This window comes from Girardinichthys multiradiatus, chromosome 10 (assembly GCF_021462225.1).
Source record: "Girardinichthys multiradiatus isolate DD_20200921_A chromosome 10, DD_fGirMul_XY1, whole genome shotgun sequence".
Classification (NCBI taxonomy): domain Eukaryota; kingdom Metazoa; phylum Chordata; class Actinopteri; order Cyprinodontiformes; family Goodeidae; genus Girardinichthys; species Girardinichthys multiradiatus.
Genome location: NC_061803.1, coordinates 15,961,392 through 15,977,266, shown reverse-complemented (window position 1 = coordinate 15,977,266; position 15,875 = coordinate 15,961,392). Strand labels below are relative to the sequence as shown.

At 42.0% G+C, this 15,875-nt stretch overlaps 1 protein-coding gene across 1 annotated transcript in view; it reads right to left on the bottom strand.

The window, feature by feature from the left end:
• The window catches only part of LOC124874700 (corticotropin-releasing factor receptor 1-like), a 146,600-nt gene that overhangs the window by 97,383 nt on the left and 33,342 nt on the right, over positions 1-15,875 (bottom strand). Inside the window, exons 3-4 of the mRNA XM_047376174.1 lie at positions 14,241-14,300; positions 13,754-13,879 (exon numbers count right to left, since the gene is read on the bottom strand). Coding sequence (XP_047232130.1) covers positions 13,754-13,879; positions 14,241-14,300 — 186 coding nt within the window. The remainder of the gene's footprint in view (positions 1-13,753; positions 13,880-14,240; positions 14,301-15,875) is intronic.

Here is a 15,875-nt window from a genome sequence, read left to right as displayed (position 1 = left end):
TAAATGTTTTAGAGTCATAGAAAAAACATTATGAAATATATAAAATGGAAAAATGTTTTCAGCTGCTGAAACATATGAGGCAGCTGTGCTAACTGATGTTTGAACACTGCATTAAGACATTCTTAGAATACATTTTAATTTTCATAGAACAAAATAGAATGAACGGATTGTTGAGCTGCAGATTGTAATTTTCTTTTCCAGCAGCTGAGGCTGTATTTTTCTCCACACAGACCAAACTTCTACTTTTATGGAGTTGCTCACCGGTCCTGATAATCAGTAAATTAAATGTGTTTGACCAGCTGCACTTAGCTGCTGCTTGACCCACATTTTAGTTTTGGGGATCAGATTTTCTTAAATGAGCAGGAACATAATGCAACATGTTATGGTTTTCCTTTAACAAAATCTAGCTGCAGGAAAGACCCATATAACAGTTTTTCTTTGTTGATATGTAAAACATTTTTGTTGTATGCTATATACTCTATTATTTAGGGTTTCACACTATTTTATGGAAATAGTTTGTCAGTCAGTGGTTTGCAAAGTCTTCCACTTTATGCATCTGGAGAGATTCATAGTTACAATCAAGTCATTGTTTATCCACCTGAGACTCAACTTCTTTGTTTTACTTCACCCTTTGCACCCTCACAGCTTTGTTTTACACCACAGCTGGCCGATTTTCAAAGAAAAAAAGGATAAAAAAAAGTCAATTCGGTTTAACATCACACAGAGAAGAGATGAGTGTAAATCACCTATGAACTATAGGATCAACATGTCCTTTAGAAAGTGGTAGAGAGCAAATCTAAAAGACATCTATTTTGCCTGTATATTCTCATTGAGCAACAGGGGTGATTTCAACATCTAAGCAGAACTTATTTTTCATTACCTAATGGAAAAAAGGAATAAATAAAGACATAAGGAAGAGCACTGTTGACCTCCACAAGTCTGATGTTATCCTTGGGAACAATTTCCAGACACCTAAATGGTTCCCCTTTTATCTGTTCAAACAATTATATGCAAGTACAAACAGCACAGGAATGTCTAGCCATCATATATTTAAGGAAGAAGACAGGTTCTGTGTCCCAGAGATGAAAATGTTTTGGTGCGTAACCACCCCAGAACAGATGCAAACTAACTTGTGAAAATACTTGCTGAAACTTGGTCGATATATATATATATATATATATGGGACATGATTAAAAACAATAGATCTATTTAGAGTGGGGGAGAACAAGTATTTGATACACTGCCAATTTCACAGGTTTTCCCACTTGCAAAGCATGTAGAAGTGTTTAAATTTTTATCATAGGTACTCTTCAACTGTGAGTGACAGAATAAAGAACAAAAAGTAATTCATTTGCATTTTAGGAGCAGTTGGAGTTTTAATGTTTGGACAGGTCTCTTTTATACAGATAAGTTCAAACAGGAGCAGTTAATACAGATAATGAGTGGAGAGCAGGAGGGTTCTTAAAGAAGAACTAACAGACCTGTGTGAGCTGGGATTCTTACTGGTTGTTAGGTGATCAAATACTTATACCATGCAATAAAATGCAAAGTAATTATTTAAAAGTCAAGCAATTCTGGATTTTTGTTTTATATTCCGTCACTCAGTTGAAGAGCACCCATCATAAACATTAAAGACTTCTACATGCTTTGCAAGTGGGAAAATCTACAAAATCATCAGTGTATCAAATGAGGATTTAAAATGAATTCATCCTAATTAATCACATTTTTATCAAATATAAATATATAAAGTTCTATTTGGATAGTTTTTAAATTACGATACACTGTGATTGAATGAATCAATATGTAGACATATAATTTGGATTATTATATTTAACAATTTCTGCCTCGATTTAGTGGAAACTAGAATGTTGTGGTTTTGCTTTTATTCTGTGGTTCATCCACCCATACAGATCCAGACCTAGTTATATTCTAGATGTCTTATGGCCAGAGGTGTGTAGTAACTAGTTCCATTTACTCCGTTACATTTACTTGAGTAACCTTTTGCAATACTTCTAGGAGTAGTTTTACTGCACCATGTTTTAAATTCTACTTGAGTGATATTATTTTGAGGTTACACTACTCTTACAATTTCAGGCTGCTTTACCCAGCTCTGGTTACTTCACTGAATGAAGAACAAGCAGGTTTTAACAAAAGATGCACCAGACACATACCAACCTACACAGTATATGTTAAAGCGAGACTTATTGTTTGTGCACAAGCTTCAGTGTTCTAATTGGATTTTCTATCTGCTGAGCCATCTAAGCTATATAGAGCTCTGGTGAATATACAATAAACAGTAGATACTGTCAGTGCAAGTATTTTGCACTGTTCTATACATTACATACTGTAAGTATTGGTTTCAAAAACGTTATGTTGTGAAAAATTGTGTCTTTTCTGCCTTAATTAGTTATTATATAATGATATAAATTTTTTTCTATTTTTATAGCATTGTTTAAAATGCCAGCCTTCATACATAAGTTTATCTTTGTCTGTCTGATTATATCATTTAAATTAAACAAGCAAGCAAATTAAACAAGCTCTTAAGATCAAAGTTAGTACTTTAGTATCCTTTTTACCAAATACATTTTACTTGTACTTGAGTAGTTTTTTTTGGATGACTACTTTTGACTTTTACTGAAATAAAAATATTTGAAGTCATGCTATAATTACTTAGGTGCAATGGCAACAAAACCAGCTGTTTTACACTTCATACTTTTCTAAATCATGTTGAGATGTTCTTTTTCTGATATGAAAAAGAACATCATACGAACAGTCAAATATGGTGGTGGGAGTGTGATAGTCTGGTGCTGCTTTGCAGTTTCAAGACCTGGATTTCTCTCCCCAATTGATGGAACCATAAATTCTGCTCTCTAGCAGAAAATCCTATATGATAAAAAGTTTGGCTGTCATTTGTGATTCTGATGCAAACCAACAAGTTTACCTCTTAATTGTGGTTTTGGAATGGCCTAGTGAAAGTCTTGACATAAATCTGATGATGATGCTGTGGCATGACCTTAAATAGTCCCTGATGAGGTTAATTTAAAGAAATTTAACAAAAAACAGTGGTCCAAACATCCTCCACTGTGACCTCCTCCGTTATCTTAGTTAAGTGCTTGCCATGGTGGCAAAACGACCATTTTTTAGGTGTACGGCGCAATTACATTTCCACATTTGGCCAGGTGGATCTGGATAGCTTTTTTCCCTTAATAAAGGAAATCATTATCTGAAAACTGCATTTTGTATTTACTCAGCTTATTTTTTATAAAATTAGTTTGATGATTTGAATCATCACAAAAAAGCAAAAACAGAACAAATCTGTAAGGGGGCACAAACATTTTCACAGCACTGTACATATAGGAAAAGCAGTGAAAACAGTGCATGCAGTGGTTTTGGTTTTACAGAAGGTACAGGGGTTGGACAATGAAACTGAAACACCTGGTTTTAGACCACAATAATGTATTAGTATGGTGTAGGGCCTCCTTTTGCGGCCAATACAGCGTCAATTCGTCTTGGGAATGACATATACAAGTCCTGCACAGTGGTCAGAGGGATTTTAAGCTATTCTTCTTGCAGGATAGTGACCAGGTCACAACGTGATACTGGTGGAGGAAAACGTTTCCTGACTCGCTCCTCCAAAACACCCCAAAGTGACTCAATAATATTTAGATCTGGTGACTGTGCAGGCCATGGGAGATGTTCAACTTCACTTTCATGTTCATCAAACCAATCTTTCACCAGTCTTGCTGTGTGTATTGGTGCATTGTCATCCTGATACACGGCACCACCTTCAGGATACAATGTTTGAACCATTGGATACACATGGTCCTCAAGAATGGTCCGGTAGTCCTTGGCAGTGATGCGCCAATCTAGCACAAGTATTGGGCCAACGGAATGCCATGATATGGCAGCCCAAACCATCACTGATCCACCCCCATGCTTCACTCTGGGCATGCAACAGTCTGGGTGGTACGCTTTGTGGAAATATATTATGTGTGTGCATCCTTACTATGTTCAAAACCAAGGTGGGAAATAAAATGTGTAACATATGTTAGTATAAGACATTGTGTGGCCTGCAGAAGTATTTCTCTCAGGGTTTGGTGAAAGTGGAAAATTACTGAGAACTGCATGTGTGTGAAAATTAGAGATAGTACAACTGACTGAGTTACTCCCTGCTAATATCAGTAGATACGGGATGCAGCTGTGGGACAATACCTGTCTAAATATGGTAAGCCGGAAAAGTGTGTACGTGACTATGTGTAGAAAATATTGTAAACAAGGGCACTGCCCAGTTTCGTGTGTGTTTTAATAAAAGAAATGAGCCCAGTGAGAGAGAGCCAGAAGAAATCTCGGTGTGTCCTGAACACATGAGCTCTCTCTTCCCCTGGGCCCAGGTATTTAAATTGAATACAACGGTGTCTGAGTGTGATTTATTCTAATGTGTTGTGAATTCCTCTAGGTTACGGTGAATAAACGAATGCGCAGAAGGCCCCGTTAAAGGGACACTTCAACAATTTGGTGATCCCCGACGTGATTCACGGCTGAATCAGGGAATTCGGATAAAAAGAGACTGTGACATCCGAACCTCCTGACATCTAGGGCGCCCATAAATCATCCAAGGTAAGGTAGAGCCTATTTTATTAAACTCTCCGATTGAATTTATATATACATTCCAGAAGGGGGGGCTGGATCTGTCAGTGGAAGTTCCGGATTATCTATGTCAGCATCTGCTGGCTCATTTCAGGATGCAGAAAAAGCAGCCTTTCAGGACAGAGAGGTAAGAGAAAGAAAAGAACAACAACAACAAGGAGGCATCAGTCTAACAAATCTCTTTCGCTCACCCCCACAACAATCCTCCCAACCAGCTTCTCTAATTTCAGAGGCTGGGGCACGGGGCCCACCCGGGACACCCGGCCCAAGCTCTGGCTTAGAAGGAGCAGGGACTGATCCGGTGGGATCAGTGGCTTTATTGCTAAGTGGATCCTGGAGGCCAGATAGGGTTTTGTGTCCCAATCCTTTTCTCACACCCACACCTTGTTACACCTCTACCCCAGCTGTAGAGCTGCAGGAAAACAGGCACAGCCCACCACAGGAAGATGGAGAAGACAGAGCAGATCTGCAGCAAAACCATCCTGAGGACGGACCCCCAATACACAGTCAGACAGTTGTACAGTTAAGGGAACATTTAGCCCGCAAAGCAGCAGCTAAACCAGAAGGCTTTAGTTATGCCCCAAAAGCCAATTATCCCCTTTTACAGCAACAAGGCTCTGGAGCCCCCCCTAGGTATAAACCTTTCTCTCTGGGCGACATTACGGCTCTCTGTGACAAGTTGCCCCCCATAACTGAAGGAGCAGCAGTGTGGCTCCAGACTTTAGACACCCTGATGGCAGGCACCACGCTAGCATTGGGAGATTATAGAGCAGTGGCAGGACGGTGCATGCCACACCACACATGTAGAGAGATTGAGACTGCTGCTTACACCTCAGGAGCCCCGGATTCTGACCTCTTCACCCAGCATGTCCACTGGCTAGGTGATGCATTGAGAACAGCATACCCTGTAACCAGGAGACGCACCATTCCTAAGTTTGAATGGGACCCTAAAATTAACCTTGAGGCATATGGGCGTGGGTATGGACCCAGAGGAGGCCCAGGGTGACGCCCTTATCGAGGACGGGGTGGTCCACTACGTGGAGGTCAACAGCGGCAACCTTCACTTCAGCTGCCAGCCTGGGATGAACCCAGCTTTGGGCCAGACCACTACTGAGGGCCCCCACAGAACCCCCCGGACAGAGGGACTGAGGACCCCTTGCAGTCCGTGACAGTGTATGGACAAACTCTTCCTTTTTTGGTGGACACTGGGGCCACATGCTCAACTATTCAACGAGCCCCTCTTACCACCCTCTCCACAAGGACTACCACTGTCATGGGGTTTTCTGGGGCTAAACAGGTCCTACCTTACACCAAACCCCTAAAAACCGAGTTAGGGGAACAGACTTTGAACCACAGCTATTTGGTGTCAGCGGACAGTCCTGTCAACTTATTGGGCAGAGACATGTTGATTAAAATGGGAGCCACCATTTTATGTGGACCTGATGGACTGTCTGTGCATCTGCCCAATGGAACTCAACTAGCCTGTGGCAACAATTCCTGCCTCTCTCATGGACAGTATCTCATACAACCCCTGGCTGACCCTATGGCTGACATATATTGGGTCCTCCTGCATCCAGAAACCAAAGCGGGCGGAGGCATCCTCTCGTCCTTCCATCGATGGAAATCCTGGATCTCGACCCTGGCGCCCTACGTCCCTTGCCCTGACCCGCCACATGTCACCCTCTTCTATGACAGGAATAACTGTGAGTGTTATCAGGAAAGCTTTGCTGAGGAGCTGGAGGGGATTTCCTGGGAGATCGCCACCGCAGACATTTATGTAGCTCCTGAAGGTGTCGTAGCCTCCATGCAGCTGTCTACAGAACAGGAGAACTGGTTTAAAATTTGGTCTGATGGTGTACCCCATGTTTTACTGGTGCTCCACCTTGCTCACGAAGCCCGCGAGCTGGGAGGAGTGTTAAAACGCTCCCTAGCTCTCACTGACTGGCATTCTTCATCCACACCCAATCTATCTTATTCCCCCTCATGTAACACCTATCGCATTACTAACATGTCCACAGACGTTGGCACCTTGGAACATGTGCAACTTGAAAGACATCATGGGAGAGAAAAAACAGATCATCCAATGGCTGCAGCTGTAGTTCAGAGCATGCCATCTTCACTTTGGGCTGAGGGCCCCACGGACGTGGGACTCATTCAGTGCTCTCCCATCACTTTCCAGTTTGACACTGACCGACCCATTTGGAAATCCCAGTACCCTCACAAACCAGCAGCCGAAAGTGGAATTTCTGACACCATAGAAGGGCTGTGGAACGCTGGGGTGCTGGAACCAGCTGATGGCTCTTCTTGGAATACACCCATCTTACAAGTAGAAAAGAAGGGCACTGGGAAATGAAGAATGGTCCACGACTTGAGAGCTGTAAATGCAGTACTTTCCACTCCTACAGTTCCAGTGCCCAATCCTTATGTTGCTCTTACCAATCTAAACCCCGAACATGCATGGTTCACCTGCATCAACCTTGCCAATGCCTTCTTCTGCCTGCCTCTAGCGGAAGAATGCAGAGACATCTTTGCCTTCACATACAAATCCTACAGATACCGGTACACACATTTGCCGCAGGGTTTTGCTCTGTCACCCGGGATATTTAATCAGGTCCTTAAGGACTCCCTCCAAGATTGTCCCCTCCCACCAAACACCACATTGATCCAATACGTGGATGACATTCTTTTGGCAACACCCACTGTTTCTGAATGCTTGGAGGCCACGGCTGTGGTACTATCACACCTAGCAAAAGCTGGGTACAAGGTCAGCAAAGCCAAACTACAAATTTGCCAGAAACAGGTGGATTTCTTGGGTAGGGTAATCTCTCAGCCCGGGACAGGAATGTCCCCTTCACATCAATCTGCTGTCCTTTCTCATCCAAAACCGGTGCGGGTGAAGGACATGCTTTCCTTCTTGGGACTCACCGTATACAGCAGGTCATTTATTCCAGGATACACTGACCTAACTGCCCCACTCCGCGACTTAGTGAAGAAACAGGGCATGCGCCATTTGACAGCGCCTCTAGAATGGACAACAGAAGCAAAGGAAGCATTTATTGCTCTTAAAACCAGCCTTTCCCAAGCTGCTCACTTGGCACATCCAGACTACACATTGCCCTTTCACCTGGATGTTTCTGTAACAGCACACACCGCGAACGGAGTGCTGTTTCAAAAAAAAGGGGGAGTAAGAACAGTGCTAATGTATATTAGCGTGATGCTTGACAACATGGAACAAAGACACCATGAATGTACCAGACATGCAGCAGGGTTGGCAAAAATAATAAAAAAAACAGCCCACGTAGTGATGGGACATCCACTACATGTTCTAACATCACATGGAGTAGTGGCATTTGTCAATTCCAAAACTTTCACACTCACACCATTGAGACAACAGAGATTGAGTAAGGTGCTGGAGGCTCCAAATATCATCTACAGCCATGAAGGGATCAACATGGCAGACAGAATGACAGAAGGAGAGTCCCACGTATGCGCCAAAAAAGTTGAGGTAAGTGAGAAAATCAGACCAGACCTACAAGGAGAACCACTGACAGAAGCAAGAAACCTGTACACAGATGGCTGTTGTTTTAGACATGACACAGAGGGTCTGAAAGCAGCCTATGCGGTGGTGGAAGTCACAGGAACGAACTTTGTGACTCTTAAGGCAGAAGGGCTGACACACACCCAATCAGCACAGAGAGCAGAGGTGCTAGCAGTAATAGCAGCCCTAGAACTAGGGGAAGGACAGAAAGTGAACATCTACACAGACTCAGCTTATGCCACGGGAGCAGTGCACGTGGAACTAAAGCAATGGATGAGAGCAGGGTTTAGAACAGCAGGACAAAAACCCATTAAACATGAGCAAGAAATGAAAAGATTAGCTGAGGCCCTACTACTTCCCCAAGAAGTAGCGGTCATAAAATGCAAAGGACATGATAACAGCTACACTAGGGTGGCTCAAGGAAATCAAGCTGCAGACCAAGCAGCCAAAACCAAAGCTGGATATCTGCCCATACACATCTTGATGAACTCTGAAGTTGAATGGACACCAGAACCGACTCTGGAGGAGGTGAGTAGACTGCAAAAGGGGGCCTCACCGGAAGAGAAATCAGTCTGGAAGGCAAGAGGGGGAAGAAAAGACCAGGATGAACTATGGAGAAGTCCAGACGGACGTCCCATCCTACCCCCAGGGTTGACCACACCAGCGCTGGAAGAAGCACATGGACCGGGATATGCAGGAACTGCACAAATGATGAAGAGTCTTGAGCACTGGTGGCATCCATACCTGAAACAGACGGTAGGTCATTGGATAAGCTCGTGTAGCACCTGCCAACAATTCAATGTGAGACCCACTCTGAAGCCTGCACCAGGTAAGTTCCCTGTGGAACCGGTAGCAGGTGAGGAAATCATCATAGACTACACAGACATGACTGAGAGTGAATGGGTTCAGATATCTTTTGGTGTGTGTGGATGCGTTCACCGATTGGCCAGAGGTCGGGCCAGCAAAAAAGGAAGACAGCAAAACAGTGGTGAAGTGTCTGATTAATCACTACATCCCCAGGCACGGTTTTCCTGCGAAAATCAGGTCAGATAACGGCACACACTTCAAAAATGAAGAACTTAGAGAGGTTGAAAAGTTCTTGGGACTGAGGCATTCCTTTGGAACAGTGTACCATCCCCAATCCCAAGGGAAGGTGGAAAGGATGAACCAGACAATCAAAACCAAATTGGCTAAAATCTGTGCACAGACTAAAATGAATTGGGTCACAGCATTACCTTTAGCCTTGATGTCAGTAAGGAGCTCAGTCAGCCAAAGACATGGGTTGATGCCCCATGAACTACAGACTGGAAGACCTTTTCCACGCCCACATACCAGGTTGCCATTTCTGACTGAATGTGAACAATCTATATCTCACCGTGATTACTATAGATCTCTCCACAGCTTGGTTGCAGCATTCTCAAAACAGGTGGCCGCCCAACCATCCGAGGCTCGAACCACCACCTCAGACGCGGAGTGGATCCTTCTGAAAGTCATCAAACGGAAGTGGTCAGAGCCCAGGTGGACGGGTCCATTCCAGGTCACAGAGAGAACCTCACATGCGGTGAGGGTCAAGGGCAAAGGAGACACGTGGTATCATTGGAGCCAGTGTGCAGCAGAAGAGGCACCACAGAGATCACTGCCAGAGGTCCAGCAGAACCTGAGGGACAACACGAGCACACCAGAAGACCCTTCTCACCCAATTCAAGGGTGAGAAAGCGTTCATTTACACCTAAAGGTTAGTCTACACCTTAGGTGCACCGTCAGATCAGTGGACCCACCAATAGGGGCAGAATAATCCCCTGGTGTGACCACTTAGCTCCAGGTCAGTCTACACCTGTGAGTGAAGACCAGAACATCACACAGAAGAGGCGGATGTGATTGAGCTTTCCTCTCTTTCACTGGTGGTCGTAGCTGCTCTCCCACCGAAGAACTGAACTGAACACTCTTAACTTGAACAAAAGGTCTTTTGTGTTTCACCATATTGTTAATCCTTATCTTCCTTTGCAGGTACCTTTGAAATTGACAGGGCGTCTGATATGTCTGTCTAGGGAGCAGAAGGATGGCAGAATATTACATTGGCATATTTGGACAGACTATGGAATAAAGCACGGATAGACACCCTCCAGTTAGAGGGGTCAATACTCCCTGTCAAGACTTAGAAGGTTGTAAGCATCCTTGGGACTACAAAGGCCGGACAGGCAATAGTCCCTGGGCACATGGCATGGCATTGGAGGCAGGGTCAAAAAGCATGATGACAAACATTTCCTTCTGCTCCACAGGTTGTAATGACTGTTAAAATCTTTTATGAAGCCTCTTCAAATAAGGGTGAAGTCTTAGGAGACTTCAAAAGGGGGAAATTGTGGAAATATATTATGTGTGTGCATCCTTACAATGTTCAAAACCAGTGTGGGAAATAAAATGTGTAACATGTGTTAGTATAAGACATTGTGTGGCCTGCAGAAGTATTTCTCTCAGGGGTATGGTGAAAGTGGAAAATTACTGAGAACTGCATGTGTGTGAAAATTTGAGATAGTACAACTGACTGAGTTACTCCCTGCTTACATCAGTAGATATGGGATGCAGCTGTGGGACAATACCTGTCTAAATATGGTAAGCCGGAAAAGTGTGTACGTGACTATGTGTAGAAAATATTGTAAACAAGGGCGCTGCCCAGTTTCGTGTGTGTTTTAATAAAAGAAATGAGCCCAGTGAGAGAGAGACAGAAGAAATCTCGGTGTGTCCTGAACACATGAGCTCTGTCTTCCCCTGGGCCCAGGTATTTAAATTGAATACAACGGTGTCTGAGTGTGATTTATTCTAATGTGTTGTGAATTCCTCTAGGTTATGGTGAATAAACGAACGCGCAGAAGGCCCCGTTAAAGGGACACTTCAACAGCTTCTTTGGGGCTTCTTCACACCGTAACTCTCCCGGATGTGGGGAAAACAGTAAAGGTGGACTCATCAGAGAACAATACATGTTTCACATTGTCCACAGCCCAAGATTTGCGCTCCTTGCACCATTGAAACCGACGTTTGGCATTTGCATGAGTGACCAAAGGTTTGGCTATAGCAGCCCGGCCCTGTATATTTACCCTGTGGAGCTCCCGACGGACAGTTCTGGTGGAAACAGGAGAGTTGAGGTGCACATTTAATTCTGCTGTGATTTGGGCAGCCGTGGTTTTGTGTTTTTTGGATACAATCTGGGTTAGCACCCGAACATCCCTTTCAGACAGCTTCCTCTTGGTCACAGATGCGCCAGCAAGACGTGCACCAACAATTTGTCCTCTTTTGAACTCTGGTATGTCACCCATAATGTTGTATGCATTTCAATATTTTGAGCAAAACTGTGCTCTTACCCTGCTAATTGAACCTTCACACTCTGCTCTTACTGGTGCAATGTGCAATCAATGAAGACTGGCTACCAGGCTGGTCCAATTTAGCCATGAAACCTCCCACACTAAAATGACAGGTGTTTCAGTTTCATTGTCCAACTCCTGTACATCCCATTCAGGAGCACAATTTGTCATGATGACACAGAGACACGAGGTGAGACAAAACAGCTTGTCACAGATGGTACATGTATCTCTGAATTATTAATTTTGAAATGAATTTTTCCCTTAGAGAGGATTAAATGAAATTTGCAGAGTTGATACAGCACGGTAGCGTCGGTTAGAAAGAATTTAGTCGAAACATTTTTACAAGAAAGTAAAAAAAAAAGTTCAGCCCCAGAGGCTCCAAGAATAAATGTAAATTGGACTATTCGGCACTAGGATTTTAAATTGGTTAGTGTAGATCTTACTGAAAACAATAAAAAAGGAATAAACTATTCAACTTTTACTCCGTATTCTGCTGCTACCTCAAATCTCTTGTCACAATAAAGTACAGTAATGAAATAAGCCATCCATGGTTTTTGTGCAACAAACAAATGTAATTTCTTCAGAAGTAATTAGATTTTTAATTCTTAACTTTATTTTCGTTCTTTGACACAATAACAAACACAAACAACAGACTTATCTGGCTTAAGTGTTTCAGACGTCAGTAATTTAGCTTTCATTTTAAGATACAGTCTTTTCCTCTTTTTACCATTTAGGCCTGACAGAAACATTTTATTCTACCTCATTTTTTTAATCTTCCAGTCCTGCTCTCTAATATTTTGTGCATCCATGACATTTTTCCTTCATCTGTTTAAAATTTTCCATGTCTTCTTGCTAATTTGTGTGCTCATGGTAATTTCTGCAACCACAAACAGGATTTGCCCAGAGGGGTAAAAGTTGAGAGAAGGAATTGGGTGTGAGAGAGGCCGGTTTACAGTGCTGTTAAATTTGGCCCCTTACAGTTTATCTTCTGTTTTTGATTTTTTGTCATACTTAGGTGTTTTAGATCAACAAACACATTGCAATATCAGAGCAGGATAACCCAAGTAAAACAAAAAGCAGTTTTCAAATAATGATTTAATTTATTAGATTAAAAAAAAGTCATCCAAACCAAACAGGTCCTACGGGAAAAATGTATCACCCCTTTGTTAAATCATGTCTTAATGAATTCCCCACTGTTTTTGAAAAGCTGAGTGAAATTTTATTAGTCACAACCATGCCTATTACTGTCAGAATTAACCAAACATAACTTGTCTGACAGCATGAAGTAGGTGGGAAGATAACACATAAAACCCATATTAATCTGTTCTTGGACTTCTTTACTAAGCTTCTTTACTAAGAAGATACAATATATATATGAGAAACAAACACCTTGACATCTATCAGTCTGTAAATGTCTTTGGGACTCCAGTGGAACACAGTGAGAGACAATATTCACAGATGGAAAAAATGGAACACTGGTTAACCTCCCATGAAGAAAAAGAACATCATGCAGACAGCAAGGTGGTAGTGTGATGGTCTGGGGCTGCTTTGCTGCTTCAGCACTTGAATGATTCACCGTAATTTAAAGAACCATGAATTTTCTACCAGAAAATCCTGAAAGAGAATATTTAGGCATCATATGACCTTAAGCTTAAGCGCACTTAAGTTATGCAGAAGGACAATGATCTAAAGACCACCCTCAAAACCACCTCTGATTGATAGTTTTAGAGTGTTCTAGTCAAAGTATGGACTTTAAATTCAGTTTAGATGCTGTAGCATAATTTTAAGCAGGCAGTTCATGCTTGAAATCCCCCTCCAATATTACTGAATTAAAACAATTCTGCAAAGAAGAATATAGTGATATAAAATAATCATCACCAGTTATCACAAACCTTTGATGGCAATGTTTACTGCCACATGTAGCACAATCAATTATGAGGTTTATGGGGCATTGACTTTTTCACACAGCCACCGGTTGGTTTGGATAGCTTATTTCCCTTAATCAATAAAATCATTTAAAAATTGTATTTTTCATTTACTCTGGGTATTTTTGTCTGATATTAAAATGATTTTGATCATCTAACATGTTTAAGTGCAACAAAAAACAGGAGAAATCTGTAAGGAGGTATAGACCTCTTCACAGCACTGTAAATTTTCAATATATTCCTCAATGTCAGATTTTTACTGGGACAGTATGACAGCCAGGACTTACTCGTGGTGTTATATCTGACGCCGTAAAACATCTCGGGGCAGGGCCGGGACACCATATGGCCGGCACTGCTCCTGGGCCAGCAGGTGCCGATGCCATCAATGGAGGTTTCACAGTAGATTCCCAAGCCTGAATGATGAGAAAAAACTGTCAGCTGCAGTTGTGCATACATCTCCGACTACAAATAGACATCATGAAATTCTGACAATGCAGCAATCCTGTTGGAAATAAACCGTGGTGTTGAATATCCTGCTTGCGTGTGAACAGGTTTTAATGATTACTCCTGTGCTTTGTTTCGCTGAGCTGAGAACGTCGTCTCTGGTGCCTGATCTATTTCCAGCACTGCTCTTGTCTTTGATGTTAGTTTTAATAATCTCGGTTTGTGTCTAACTTGTTTCCCCTGTGTGGTATTCCACAGCGACTCTGCTTTGTAGTGAATTGATGGGGAATCAGTTTAGCACATCTGAGGGGTGCAACGTGTCCAACTTACCGCTCCAATGGCTCGTGGTGTTGCTCAAGGTTTGGTTCCAGGAGGCGAACAGGGACTGCACTGCAATCAAAAGGGAAACAGCTGTATCAGCACACTCAGTCTTCATTTGCACATTTTATTCAAGGTTATGAAAATCTTATTAAATAGTTTTTTACAGCCAGAGAGAGAAGGATTAAAGGGCAACTTAAATATCACTAACAGACCTTTCTTGGAGCATTACCAGGACACCATCTGCAAACATGAAACTAGATGTGCCCTCAAGGTCAAGGCCATTATTTCTGTAATAGCTCCACAGGATTTGGAAAAAAAACATCCGGAAATAAGGAGCGCTCCCCTGTGGCAAAGGTGGTACTCAATATTGAGCTTTCATCACCTTTTCCTGTAACCGGTGTTTTCGCACGTGTGTGGTGCAAAAAACATGAAAAAAATGTCCTAAAGAGACTAAAAACAAAACAAGTTGTTGCCTGAAACGTTTTTTTACAATTTCAAAAGTAGTATAATATAACTTCAAACTCTCAAAGGGACAATTTCCATCTGATTCTAGTGTTCTAACTTTAAAAGCCAGAAAAAGCAAAAAAGAAGAAACATAAAAGAAATCACAATCTGCCTTTTCACAATTCTTAATACATCGTCTCAAACAAAAGGAGCCTTTTAAATCACGCCCTGTAAAAGAGAAAGCGCGTCCATATCTTGAACATAAAGTAATGTTTTTATTCACATCATCTTGAAGTCTGTCACTCAATTACTATAAACAGACCATTTTCTCCAAAAAAAAAAAACATTCTACTAATATGTCAAAAATATGTGGGGCTGCTTATCGGTGACAGAAGAATAGACAGCCCGTTTGCTACAAAAATGATCCACAAAGGAAACATTGATTTCTATCTGTTGGAAATATTTTTTGCCCCACAATCATGAAACAATTATGTTTTAAAAGAAAGAACAACCCAAAGCCAAGGGATTACAATTAAACAATTTATGTCGCAATTGAACACCTAGCTTGCTCGGGTTATCAACAGCCAGACCACCTATGTGACTGATTATTTTTTGTGAGCAAATTTACCAGGTAAGAAAAAGCTTTCTTTAAAGCATGTCTGCTCAGTTACCACAAATATCTGCTGATATCTACAGATTGCGTAAAAACTAATAAGTCTTCATTAAAAGCATCTTTTTCTTCCACTGCATCTGAGCCAAATGAAGGAGAAAATATGAGTGCATCTGTGCTTTAACTCTTCTTCTATCCAGTCTGTAGACAGACTTGTATAGCTTAAGAAAGATGTTTCCACACCTACATTAGTGTACAATTAAGCTCTAACATATAAGATGAGGACTGGTTATGTGGAGAAATGTTGCACAACCACTGCATGGCTTGCTAGTTATATTTTTTATCAAAAGCGTTCCTTCTTCATTGCAGTAAAATACAAGCCTCGCTGCACTTTGAATCCCTCCAAAGGGTGCCACTTTGTTTGGTCTCGAAGTTCCTGCTTTCAGAGAACATTTCTCCAGACATCCTTCTCCTCACTGATTAAAATGACATACAAATCCTCACTTTATGAACGGAGTTCATCTGGTGTGATCTGTGTGTATTTTGCAATAATGCCCAAGTTCGCCATTCCATATACAACGGCCACTATC